The sequence below is a fragment of the Garra rufa genome, chromosome 21 (assembly GCF_049309525.1).
Source record: "Garra rufa chromosome 21, GarRuf1.0, whole genome shotgun sequence".
Taxonomy (NCBI): Eukaryota; Metazoa; Chordata; class Actinopteri; order Cypriniformes; family Cyprinidae; genus Garra; species Garra rufa.
This window is the reverse complement of record NC_133381.1, coordinates 6676799-6689711: the sequence shown is the minus strand read 5'-3', so window position 1 is coordinate 6689711 and position 12913 is coordinate 6676799. Positions and strand designations below refer to the sequence as shown.

General features: G+C 31.4%; 2 protein-coding genes across 2 annotated transcripts in view; one reads left to right on the top strand and one right to left on the bottom strand.

Moving 5' to 3' along the window:
* LOC141295298 (serine/threonine-protein kinase MRCK alpha-like) overlaps positions 1-2071 on the bottom strand; it is a 72653-nt gene extending 70582 nt beyond the window's left edge. Inside the window, exon 1 of the mRNA XM_073826508.1 lies at positions 1894-2071. Coding sequence (XP_073682609.1) covers positions 1894-2071 — 178 coding nt within the window. The remainder of the gene's footprint in view (positions 1-1893) is intronic.
* A 6088-nt stretch (positions 2072-8159) lies between these two features.
* Positions 8160-10798, top strand: lft2 (lefty2). The gene is made up of 4 exons (XM_073827599.1): positions 8160-8444; positions 9633-9876; positions 9981-10232; positions 10324-10798. Exons 1-4 carry the CDS (start codon positions 8180-8182, stop codon positions 10649-10651), a joined length of 1089 nt encoding a protein of 362 aa, XP_073683700.1. The 5' UTR covers positions 8160-8179; the 3' UTR covers positions 10652-10798.
* The last annotated feature ends 2115 nt before the right edge of the window (positions 10799-12913 follow it).

Below are 12913 nucleotides of genomic sequence, written 5' to 3'. Positions count from 1 at the left end.
TTCCTTGTTGTCAACACTTGCTTGTCTGAATGTCCCCTCTGCTTTTCTGATGCATCTTGTTTGCCAATTGGTTGTTTTGTTGTTGTTGTTTTTTGCTTGTATTATTTTGTAAAAGTGACCTTGGGTTCTTGAAAGGCGCTATAAAAATTAAACATATTATTATTATTATTATTATTGTATGGCCTGAGGGTGAATTTTCATTTTCGGGTGAACTATGCCTTTAATACATTTACAACTTCACAAGTCAACGTCATATACCATGCTTGGAAAAATCCTCTGTATAACACAAAAGGGGGAGATTTCACATTTCAGACGTCAGCAGTGTTGTTATTCATAGAGAATGACACCGTATAGCCTAGGGTCTTTTTCTACCTTATTCACATACAGCCATAGCCTTTCCTATAGGGAACCAGTTTGATCAATTACCATGACAGTGAATAGCACAACCTTTAGTGTCAGAACACTTTGCCACAGGCAAAAGTGGATTTCTTTCAGTACTTTTTAACTAACCCTTCAAGACATTCGATAGCACGTGTGTACTTATAAATCAAAATGGTTTTTGACACTGTTTAATCAAATTCTAATGACATAAACTCCCTTTCTGAGGTTTATTTCAATCTATGCGCCATGCTCAACATGCTGGTATGACGGCTCAGAATTTAACAGCATGTCGCTACTTGACTTTTCTAGGGCTGTACACACACACACACACACACCTATGATTTAGTGCTGCCAAATGTGGCTTAAAGACATTTGTTGCAAGAACTTTAGTGATATATGCTTATTTATGATTACTTTAAAACCCGAACATCACTGAACTTAGGTTTGGTGCCAGAAAAAGATGATTTAATCAATAAATCCAATGACTTTATAATGCATTAAACAAATTGCATTGATTTGATATGGGTTTAACATAAAATGATTGGTTTACTATAGGTTAAACATGAAATGCACTGGCTTAAGACAGCCTCAGCATGAAATGCATTGATTTGATATGGGTTAAAAATAAAATGCATTGGTTTACTATGGGTTAAACATAAAATGTATTGGTTTACTACAGGTTAAACGTAAAAATGAACTGGTTTAAGAAAGCATCAAGATGAAATGCATTGATTTGATATGGGTTAAACATAAAATGCATTGGTTTACTATGGGTTAAACATGAAATGCATTGGTTTGATATGAGTTAATCATAAAATGTATTGGTTTACTACAGGTTAAACGTAAAAATGAACTGGTTTAAGAAAGCATCAAGATGAAATGCATTGATTTGATATGGGTTAAACATAAAATGCATTGGTTTGATATGGGTTTAACATAAAGTGCATTGGTTTTTCTATGGGTTAAACATGAAATGCACTGGTTTATGACAGCCTCAGCGTGAAATGCACTGATTTGATATAGGTTAAACATAAAATGCATTGGTTTACCGTGGGTTAAACATGAAATGCATTGGTTTAATAGGTTTTAAACATAAAATGCATTTGTTTACTAGGGGTTAAGCATGAAATACATTGGTTTAAGATAGCTTAAACATGAAATGCATTGATTTAATCAGGTTTAAACATTAACTGCACTGATGTAAAATGGCCTGTGCATGACATGCATTGATTTAATAGGGTTTAAACATACAATGCATTGGTTTACTATGGGTTAACCATGAAATGCATTGGTTTAAGATGGCTTGAACATAGAATGCATTAGTTTAATATGGGTTAAACATGAAATGCATTGCTTTAAGGTGGCTTAAACATGAAATGCATTGATTTGATTGGGTTTAAACATTAAATACATTGATTTGAAATGGCCTGGGCACGAAATACATTCATTTAATACGGTTTAAACATTAAATGCATTGATTTAGGAAACATGTTTTTAAATCATTATACTCACCCCATTCCAAAAACTCAGCAACATTCTTCTCTCTTCTGAGTGGGGAGTTGATGCACTCATCGTAAAGGCAGATGAGAACATCCAGAAGACTTTCCACACTAAAACACTGTCCATTGGAATGGACAGGACCATCCAGGATCAGTTTTTCCAGCTTTTTCAAACGCACTTCTCCAGACATGATTCAAAACGAATGTCAGTCCAAAAAAATGTAGTGTAATGTTATTAAAATTGATTCAGATACGCGAGAACTCTTTGGAGGGGATCTGTATATCGCTATAAATATAACCCACTCATCATCACAGTAAAATGCAGTCACAAAAACTGCAGTAAACTCAAAACTAATTTATGTCATAGCAAATAAAACTTTTCACTACATCTTTTAATGTACTTAAATCAACAAACCACCAAATGATAGAAAAGAAAATTAACAATTTAATACATTTATCCAAAAAGACCTTACAGTTTGGTTTAAAACTGTCATTTATCTCTTGCGTCTTGTAAATATTAACTTACATTTAAGTGCCTTTTCTCTAGCTACTCAAGCTAACGAGCTAACAACATTCCCGCGACACAATGTATCCCAACTGGTTTTCTCTTACATAAATACAAAAAATCGCGTATTAATATTAACAACTACTAGTGTCAAAACATGTCACGTATATAGACTGTTAAAAAAACCCAGTCTGTTCAACTTTAACGGGTTAAAATAAACTGATGCTAATGATCCGGCTAATAAAGACGTTTGGCTAGCAGGCTAACAGATTTTAGCTCGTCCTCAAAGAGAATTTTCCTCAGAACAAACAGGAATAACATGACACGCCCCCCAAATGTGATATTTAGGCGTTAAGTGTGTGGAAAAGATGGATAAAATATGTTTATGTCCGGAAAAAGTGAGTTTAGCGAAGTTCCCCAAAGGCACCGATTGAGTGTCGCTTAGTTTTCCATAGTCCTTTTCCCAAGAATAATTCCTTTAAAAGTAAGTCCTGCCGGCGGGATGAAGTCCGTCAGATGATGATGATGGGGTGAAGATGAAGAGGAGGAGGAGGATGGTGATGGTGGAGGTGTGGATGCGGGGTGACGGGGTGATTCTCTCTCATCTGCCCGCCGCCGCTGAGTGTGATACAGGAATGATGAGGAGAAACATGGCGACTAGAGTCAGTCTCTCTCTCTCTCTCTCTCTCTCTCTCTCTCTCTCTGTCACACACACACACACACACACACACACACACACACACACACACACACACACACACACACATCAAAATAAACATACACAGGCTACATGCATATTTACATGCATATATAGACATTCACATGCCTATAAACATACATACATACATATATAGATAATCTCATACACTTTAAACAAATAACATACAAATAAAAAATATAAAATATACACAAACACACATGCATATATAAACGGATATGGACAGACGTTCAAAACACATAAAAACAGACACAGATATAAACATACACATGCATAAACAAAAACAAAAATGTGCATTCATAAACAAACAGGTATACAGACAGAAACATAAATATACAGGTCTGTAACAGCTGTTTTGCTTAAGCAGAAAATTTAGGAATGGGGGTGGGGTTTATGGAGGGGGTGGGGCAGGTTGGGGTCACATGTGTTCACACTTTCATTTTTAAGATTATTTTTGTGGTATTAAGTATGGTTATATACACTACCAGTCAAAAGTTTTTGAACAGTAAGATTTTTTTATGTTTTTCTGCTCACCAAGCCAAAGTACAAAGTACAGCAAAAGAAGTAATATTGTGAAATATTTTCACTATTTAAAGTAACTGCTTTCTATTTGAGTGTATTTTAAAATGTAATTTATTCCTGTGATCAAAGATACATTTTTCTGCATCATTACTTCAAGTATAAGTGTCTGTCTGAAGACAGATAGATTTGCTGTCCAAGAAACATTATTGTTATCAATGTTTTAAAGTAAAAAATTGTACAGTACATTTCTCAGGATTCTTTATGAATAGAAAGATCCAAAGATCAGCATTTATCTGAAATAAAAAGCTAATAAACACTGTTCTTCTGAACTTCAAAGAAACCTGACAAATTCTACTTGACTGTTTTCAACATAATAATAATAATAATGATAATAATAATAATAATAATAATAATAATAATAATAATATGGAGTCAGTACCATTTTCATTTGGGGGGAGAGAAATTATAGAAATAAATACATTTTCATCAATTTATCAAGAATGCTTTAAATTGTTCATAAAGACATTTCGGAAAGATCATGTGACTGGAGTATTGATGCTAAAAATTCAGCTCTGAAATCACAGGAATAAATTAAATTTTAAAATGTATATTAAAATAGAAAACACCTTTTTTTATTATATAATGATTAAAAATGTTACTGTTTTTTATCCTTAATTAATGTTTACCTTTATTTTATTTATTTATATTTTATTTAGTAACTTATATTTTAAACTCTAAATTATGTAGGGCATATTTGACAATTTATAAAAATGTTTATGAAATGAAAAGTACTGAAAAGTATCATATGTGAACTTCCAAGTACAATAAGTATACAATGTAACAAAATTAACTAAAATTAACTTAATTTTAAAAAGTTAACTTTACTTCTGCCCTAAAACACAGAAGTGTTGCCAAGCTGCAGTCACTTTTTCAACCACATTGAAGGAAATAAAACTGAACCTGAAACTGAGATGAAATAACATACATGAAAGTCGATTAAATGAAATATGTTCCAATGATATAATTATGAAAACTATATAATAATGTGACGCTGTTGACTCTATATGCATAAATGTGCGGTGTCAATTCTGCAAACACCAGAGCTCCCCCTTGGGGTTGAAAAAATCCAGACAGTTTAAGAATCGTTTTTTGCGAAGACCTGGTAAAGCAGCGTCGCCTATTGGCCATTTCAGTGATTCATTTACAACTTTTCAATTCGACTGCATAGAATTCATTCTGAAGAGAATGAATGAACGAACCGAATTTATGGCAAACTGTGTTTTCAAGCAAGGACAGTCAAAGCAGACTGTGTATTAACAGTTTGTCTGGCTGAATAGCTTAATTTGATTTCTATTAGTCTTGATAGTGGATCAAATAAAGCCCTCCATCATAGCAGTAAACATCGAGCACATGTGATGTGTGCAGCTGGGCTGGTTTCAGTGAACAGCTTCTATAACGCTCATCATTAACACCTTTTGTGTTTATTGAGGGCTCTTGATTAAAAGGGCTAAAATACAGGTCAGTGTTATTGTTGGTTTAATCCTTCTGATCCCTTTTCATATGCAATTCGAAAATGAGAAATACCACTTTCAGTCTAGATCATCTAATTAATTGATGTGCTAGAATCTGCAGCATGGAGAAATCAAAGAAAGTCAATCGCAACACCCCACCCTCAAAAACAAGCGTCTATAGCTAGAAATAATAGTTTGGCTTTAATGAGGCATTGAAAGTCTCAGGCCTAAGATCTTTTGTTATAATGGTGTGTATTCAAAACATTAAACCCAATACAATTTTAACTGGACTGTCTCATGAAATATCTTACAATGACAGAAAGTTTAGAATATACCACAAAAAAAAAACGTAATATACTGAAATGAAGTATTATTATAAGTTTATGTTTACATATTATGTATGTAAATACACACATACATGTATGTATTAAGCAAAAAATATTTTAGATTCATATATAAAATGTTTATATTTGTATATAATCTAAATTATATACAAGTATAAATATATATATTTTTTAAAACATATACATGTATGTGTGTGTATTTATATATACATACATAATAATTATACACAGTAAATACACACATATAGTGCGTAAACATAAACTTTTATTTTTGATTTGATTAATCACGATTAATTGTTTGACAACCCTACATTTAATAAAATCTAATACTACCACAGTCCAAAAAAATAAGTATAATGGTCTAATAAATAAAAACTACTACTACTACTTATAATAATAATAATAATAATAATAATAATAATAATAAAAATACTTCATTTTTGTGACAAGGTTTTAGAGGTTTTAAAAATAAAAATAAGAAGTTACAAAAGATCTGAATGATATTTATTAAAATGATCTAAGGCATTAAGTACATTTATATTAGTCTACATAAATATTTGTAAAATAACATTACTATAAACTTCTATCTTTCTATCTTTATTCATTTGTCAAATGTCAAATTGTCACTGTCTTTAATGAAACATTTATAAGATGCAGGTGAAAAATTTGACAGGGATGCAATTGTGTAAACACATACATTCTGCATTTTTAACAAGTCTTTACAACAAATTCTGATTACTTTTTAAAGTTGTTATGTCAGCTTGTAGAACAGCAATTACATTTTAAAAAATGTATTAGTTGCATTACAAATAAATAAAAGCTAAATTTTCTTCACAAAAATACATTCATTTTTTTTTTTAGAAATATTAAATGAACAACTTTAAAATAATAAATGCAATCTTAAAACTGCTGAACTGAACTGCTACATAAATACATAAATATAATTAAATGTTTATTTGTATATTTGTAATTTTATTTTTATTTTGTTTTATTACAAACATGGCTTTTTTTTTTCAAATATCCAGTTTGGTTTTCAGATTTTTATTTATTTAGTTATTATTATTATTATTTATTTTTAAATTACACACAAAAATTAATAAAAAAGGTTTCAAAATCATTTTTTAAAAGGTTCTATATGAATTTTAAGGTCTTATTTTATTTTTTTAATGTATTTTATTGCAAACATGGCTGGAGTTTTTTTTTTTTTTTCAAATATCCAGTTTGGTTCACAGATTTTTATTTATTTAATTATTATTAGTTTAATTACACAAAAATTACCAAAAAGGTTTACAATTTTTTTAAAGGTTCTATATGAAATTTAGGTCTTAATTTTGTTATTGTATTTTATTACAAACATGGCTGGAGTTTTTTTTTTTTTTTTAAATATCCAGTTTGGTTTTCAGATTTTTATTTATTTAATTATTATTATTATCATTATTATTTTAATTACACACAAAATTAATAAAAATGTTTCAAAAATCATTTTTAACAGGTTCTATATGAATTTTAGGTATTAATTTTATTTATTTTTTGTGTGTGTGTATGTTTTATTGCAAACATGGCTGGAGTTTTTTTCAAATATCCAGTTTGTTTTTTTGTTTTGTTTCTTAGATTTTTTTAAATTTACTTATTTATTATTATTTATTTGTTTCGTTTTTGACTTGGCACAAAAATTAATAAAAAGGTTTTAAAAATCTCTTTTTTTCCCAGTTCTGTATGAATTTTTGGTCTTAAATTTATGTTAGAGAAAACGTGGCTTATCTCTAGTGCTATTGACTTCATTTGGAATAATAATAGGCATGTTGATTCGTAAACATTGGATTATACTTGTCTTGCCCATCCTGACAAACAGCGTCACATAATAACACGATTACCATGAAAACGTGGCTGTGTAGCAAGTAAATTTGCTTAGCTGTCTGACGTGACGTGATCCGTCATCAGCCGTTCCTGTGCCGTCATTGTCTGACATCCCAGGACAACCTGCGGCCCCAATACACAATACACAGACTGGGGTAAGTTTAGTCCCAGGTTGGCAGGACAGAAGAGGTCTGAGCAGTCCTGCAATAGTAACAGATAATCACCCCCTTGAGAAACTCCCTCCAATATACATCCCTGAACACACTCCTGGATTTACTGCCTCTGTTTGTGGAATAATGACTCTCCCTCATAGGACAGCAGGGGTAGGCATTTCTCAATACACTTTCCTCTTACTTCTGCCCTGCCAAATACACTGCTGCTTTTACCAAAGATGGTTAAAGCTGGAAAGTAGAAGTGCATAAACAGAAAAACAGGTAGAAAAAAAGTTTAAAAATGCAACAAATAACTGAACCATGCATTAAATTGCATTCTAAACATTGTATTAGCTGCAGAATAAATAAATAAAAGCTACATTTTATTCACAAAAAAACACATATATATATAATTTTTTTTAAAACAAACAAAGATATAAATACATACAAACATATAATGAACTTATTTAAGATGCATCTAAAAAATTAAAGTCATGAGCTACAATAGATGGCCTAATTGGGACATGGCTTTGAAGGGTGTCTTTTTTAGGTTGTCTCCTCTTTGTTAGAGGTGCGAAGAGCCAGACGACGTGGGGAGGGGAGGGGGGTGTCAACTGTATATAAACCCTCAGAGACTCAGAGAGTCATTCATTCAATCAGGAGAGGGACACTGGCATCACTGCATCAAGCATGGCTCTTCTCATCCAGCTGTTCATTTGCGCCACAGTGATCTCATTCACCGAGGGATTCGACCATGAGGATATGAAGCAGGCCATGCTTCAAAAACTTGGACTAACCGAACTCCCCAGGATTCAGAAGAGAGATTTGGACAATCTAGTCATCCCAGCTCACATTAAGAACAAATATATGTCTATGCTGAAACTCCATCACAAGCGCAGGAGGAGATCCCTGCCAAGCCTGGCGGGAATTCTTAGAGGAATCCAAGGAAATGCAGGTGGGTTACATTTGCAAAGTTTAAAAATCATACACATTGTGTATATTTTATTATTAGTTAATGTACACTATGAGTCAAAAGATTTTAAATATGTTTTTTTAAAAGAAGTCTCTCTTCTGCTCTCCAATCCTGCATTTATTTGATTCAAAATACAGCAAAAACAGTAAAATTTCGAAATATTTTTACTATTTAAAATAACTGCTTTCTATTTGAATATATTTTCAAATGTAATTTATTCCTGTGATCAAAGCTACATTTTCAGCATCATTACACCACTCTTCAGTATCACGTGATGCTTCAGAAATCATTCTAATATGCTGATTTGTTGTTCAAGAATTTTTTTATTATTATTTTCAATATTTAAAACAGTTCAGCATATTTTTTCAGTATTCTTTGATGAATAGAAAGATCAAAAGATCAGCATTTATTTTTTATTATTACACACTATGTGTCATAGAATATATACAGTATATATATATATATATATATATATATATATATATTATTATTATTATATTATAGAACATTGTTGTCATGTTTTTTCAGCTTTGAAATTATATAAATTACATTTTAAAATATATGCAAATAGAAAACAGTTATTTCAAACAGTAAAAATATTTTAAAAATGTACTGTTTTTGCTGTACTTTGGATCAAATAAATGCAGGCTTGGTGAGCAGAAGAGACTTCTTTAAAAAAAAACATGAAAAATCTTACTGTTCAAAAACTTTAGACTGGTAGTGTACACTTTAGAAATAATAAATAAATAAAATGCAATCATAAATAGTGTAACAATTATTTAAAATAGATTAAACCGATCATGTACATTTGCAAAATGCAATTAACGTTAAAAAAACTGTAACAAATCTGTACATAATATTCTATATTTTAATACTAGATACTGTATTTGGTATCATGAACTAACACTATTAACATTTACAAATTGCTGTGAAAGTAATCATTGTATTCATATTAACTGTTGCAACTAATTAACTAATTTTACCATTTATATTATTTTTAATTAATTGCTTTGTGCTTTAAAATGCTGTCAAAGTTACAATTCATAACATCATAGCAAGTTTTGTTTTTAACTATTATGCCTAATATGAAAAAAGCTAGCATATTTAATTTTTTGCAGTGCATCTGTCATAAAATAAAAATCGAATGTGTTTTTTTTTTTTTTTTGACAGATATAACAGGAGAAATCAAGTACTCCGACACAACCCGTCAGCGTCTTGTGTTCGACATGGAGGCCAGATTGCAAGAAAACACAGAAGTCACAATGGCCGAACTGAAACTTTTCCAAACAGCTGCACAGAATCCATCCAAACCTGAGAGGCGTCACCACAGACCCATTAACAACGCCAGAGTGAGCATCTACTGGGTGGAAGTGCTTGGAAATGGCTCCAACAGAACATCACTCATTGACTCAAGGTACATCAGATACCCAAAATACAATAAAAACATAAATAAATGCACATATATCATGTTATATTGCATGAATAGGAACTTAAATGTCCATGTTCACTCTTTTATAGACTGGTTCCTATTCATGAGTCCGGCTGGAGGAGCTTTGACGTGACTCAGGCCATTCATTACTGGTCTAAATCCCAAAAGAAAACACCTTTGCATCTGGAGGTGTGGACTGAAGGAGAGAGACCTGGTAGCTACGCAGCTGAAATGGCCAAAAGAGTGCGCTTCGCCACACAGGATCCAAAAGAAAACACCCTGGAGAAAGATATGGGTGCACCTGAACTTGTGTTTTACACCCTAAACCTGGACGAATATGGGTGAGTGTTGTTATTAAACTGCAGCTTATTTAATTTGCATGACTTGTCAATCATATATTCCTCAGCTAAAATCCTATTTTAATGTCAACAGATCTCAGGGGAACTGTAACTCCAGTCCAAACAGCAGCAAATGCTGCAGAGAGGAGCATTTCATCAATTTCCGTGAACTGACCTGGACTCAGTACTGGATCATTGAGCCAGCTGGGTACCAGGCCTTCAGATGCGCTGGAGGATGCAAGCAGCCCAAACGTGGTTATTATGGATATGGGCAGAGGACCTGTGCGGTGATGGAGAGCGCACCGCTGCCCATGATGTACCTGGTGAAAAAGGGAGATTACACTGAAATCGAGGTGGCAGAGTTCCCTAATATGATTGTTGAGAAGTGTGGCTGCTCCATGGATAAAATCCCTCCAGTCTGAGACTGTCTTATGGTTTGCTCTCAAATGAGAGGTGAAATTATTATTCAAATGAAATGTCTTAGAGTTATTGAACTGAGATTCACATGTTGCAAATCCCCACTGAGCACTTGAAAATCTAACTATTTATGAAATGTAGGCATTTGAAATTGCCTGTTTGATGTGTTTTCTAAAAAATAAAATAAGTAATTTTATATTTCTGAGTTATGTTTTCATTTTTTTCATATGTTTTTCATATTATAGGTGTACATATATAAAACAAAATAGGAAACAACATAGAAAGGGAAACAACAAATACAAAATTCACAATATATCTGACCCTGGACCACAAAACCAGTTTTAAGTATCACAGATATATTTGTAGCAATGGCCAATAATACTTTGCATGGGTCAAAATACTTTTTTTAAATTCATATTATTATTTCTTTACCAAAAATCATTAGGCTATTAAGTAAAGATGTAATGTAATGTAAATGTTCTACTGTAAATATATCAAAACCTAATTTTTGATTAGTAATATGCATTGCTAAGAACTTCATTTGAACTTTAACCTCCAGCTTTGTTTTGGCTTGAATTTTAGATTTCTTCTAGCTATTTGGGGTTAGGAGGAACCAATTAAGATAATAACCAGATATTATCTTTGAACATGATGCTCTTTTTGAAAAAAATGATGTCCACTCGGCCTGTATCCACAGAAAAAAGTCAAGACACCATTGTGTAATAAAGTGCTAATCTCTATTTACAACCTGAGAAATGTGCCTGAATATTTTTTATTGTTACTGTTGCATAACTGTTGCATATATAACTCAACTTCTTCAAATTCTTCCCAAACTACGTTTTCACTGTTAATTTTTTGCTAACATTTCTACATTTTCAACAAATAAAAATCAGTGTATATTTATTTAGCACACATGCAATGTCAATTTATACTGTTGTAAACTACTGTAAATTGATGTTTTCTAACAAATTCTTCCCAAAATAGGCTTTTACAGTTACTTTTTTTGTTACATTTTATCAAACAAAAATCAATGCAAAGTTATTTATCATGCATGCAAAGAGAGATTATACTGTTGTAATCTATAGTAAATTGATGCTTTCCATTAAATTCTTCCAAAACAACATTTTTACATTTTCAACAAATTAAAATCAATGCAAAGTTATTTTTCACTCATGCAATATCAATTTACGCTGTTGTAAACAAAAGAAAAGTCATGTTTTTTAACAAATTCTTCCCAAACTATATTTTTTGTTAACTGTTTTACATTTTAAAGTAATACAAATTATTGTAAAGTAATTTATCACACATGCAATGTCAATTTAAACTGTTAAAAACTATTGTACATTGATGTTTTCTAACAAATTCTTCCCAAACTACATTTTTTGCAAACATTTTTTACATTTTCAACAAATAAAAATCAATGTTAAGTTATTTATCACACATGCAATGTCAATTTACACTGTTGTAAACTACTGTTAATTGATGTTTTCTAAAAAATTCTTTTCAAACTACGTTTTTACAGTTATATTTTTTGTTAACATTTTCACATTTTCAACAAAGTTTAGTCCCATTGTCCACATATGTGTACATCAAGTTTAGCAGCATAGTAAATCTTTACTGTTACAAAAAATTGTCAAATTAGCATGCCATATTAATCATACAACACTATTATGTGTAACTCAACAAGAATCAACAATTACATTTTATTAGATTTTTTGCTATGTGGACGTTTTGGTCTGGTGTGGCTGCCTGACTTTTCAGATGTGTTTGCCCCCATCTTGAAATTTCTATGTAAAGTTTTTTTCTCTTCTGACACCACCAGATGGCAGTGTAAGTACCCCCATACGTGTCCATAACACCACCAATTCAGCAGTGAATACGATTGTGGACATAAGAGCCACTAAGCCCTAGGAGGTTAAAGACGATTTTCTCAATATTTAGTTTTTTTGTCACCCTTAGTTTTTAGATCTTAGCCAAATGTCAGAGTATGTATTAATCTCAATTAAAAAACGAAAAAGGACCTATGACTGGTTTTGTGGTCCAGGGTCACATATATTGAAAAAAAATATTATATTCAGACAAAAGTGTGATTTTTTTTATGTTTTTTAAAAAAGTATCTTCTGCTCACCAAGCCTGATATATTTTTACTATATAAAATAGTTGTTAATTGAATATATTTTAAAATGCATATTATATACAAGGGTTCACAAGGTTCTTTTTTAAAATGCATTTTATTCCTGTGATTAAAGCTACATTTTCAGCACACA

Coding starts and splice junctions, on each gene's coding strand:
- lft2 (XM_073827599.1), top strand. CDS start 8,180: ATGGCTCTTCTCATCCAGCTGTTCATTTGCGCCACAGTGATCTCATTC. Junction 8,445..9,632: donor AGGAATCCAAGGAAATGCAG/GTGGGTTACATT, acceptor TTTTTTTGACAG/ATATAACAGGAGAAATCAAG. Junction 9,877..9,980: donor ACATCACTCATTGACTCAAG/GTACATCAGATA, acceptor ACTCTTTTATAG/ACTGGTTCCTATTCATGAGT.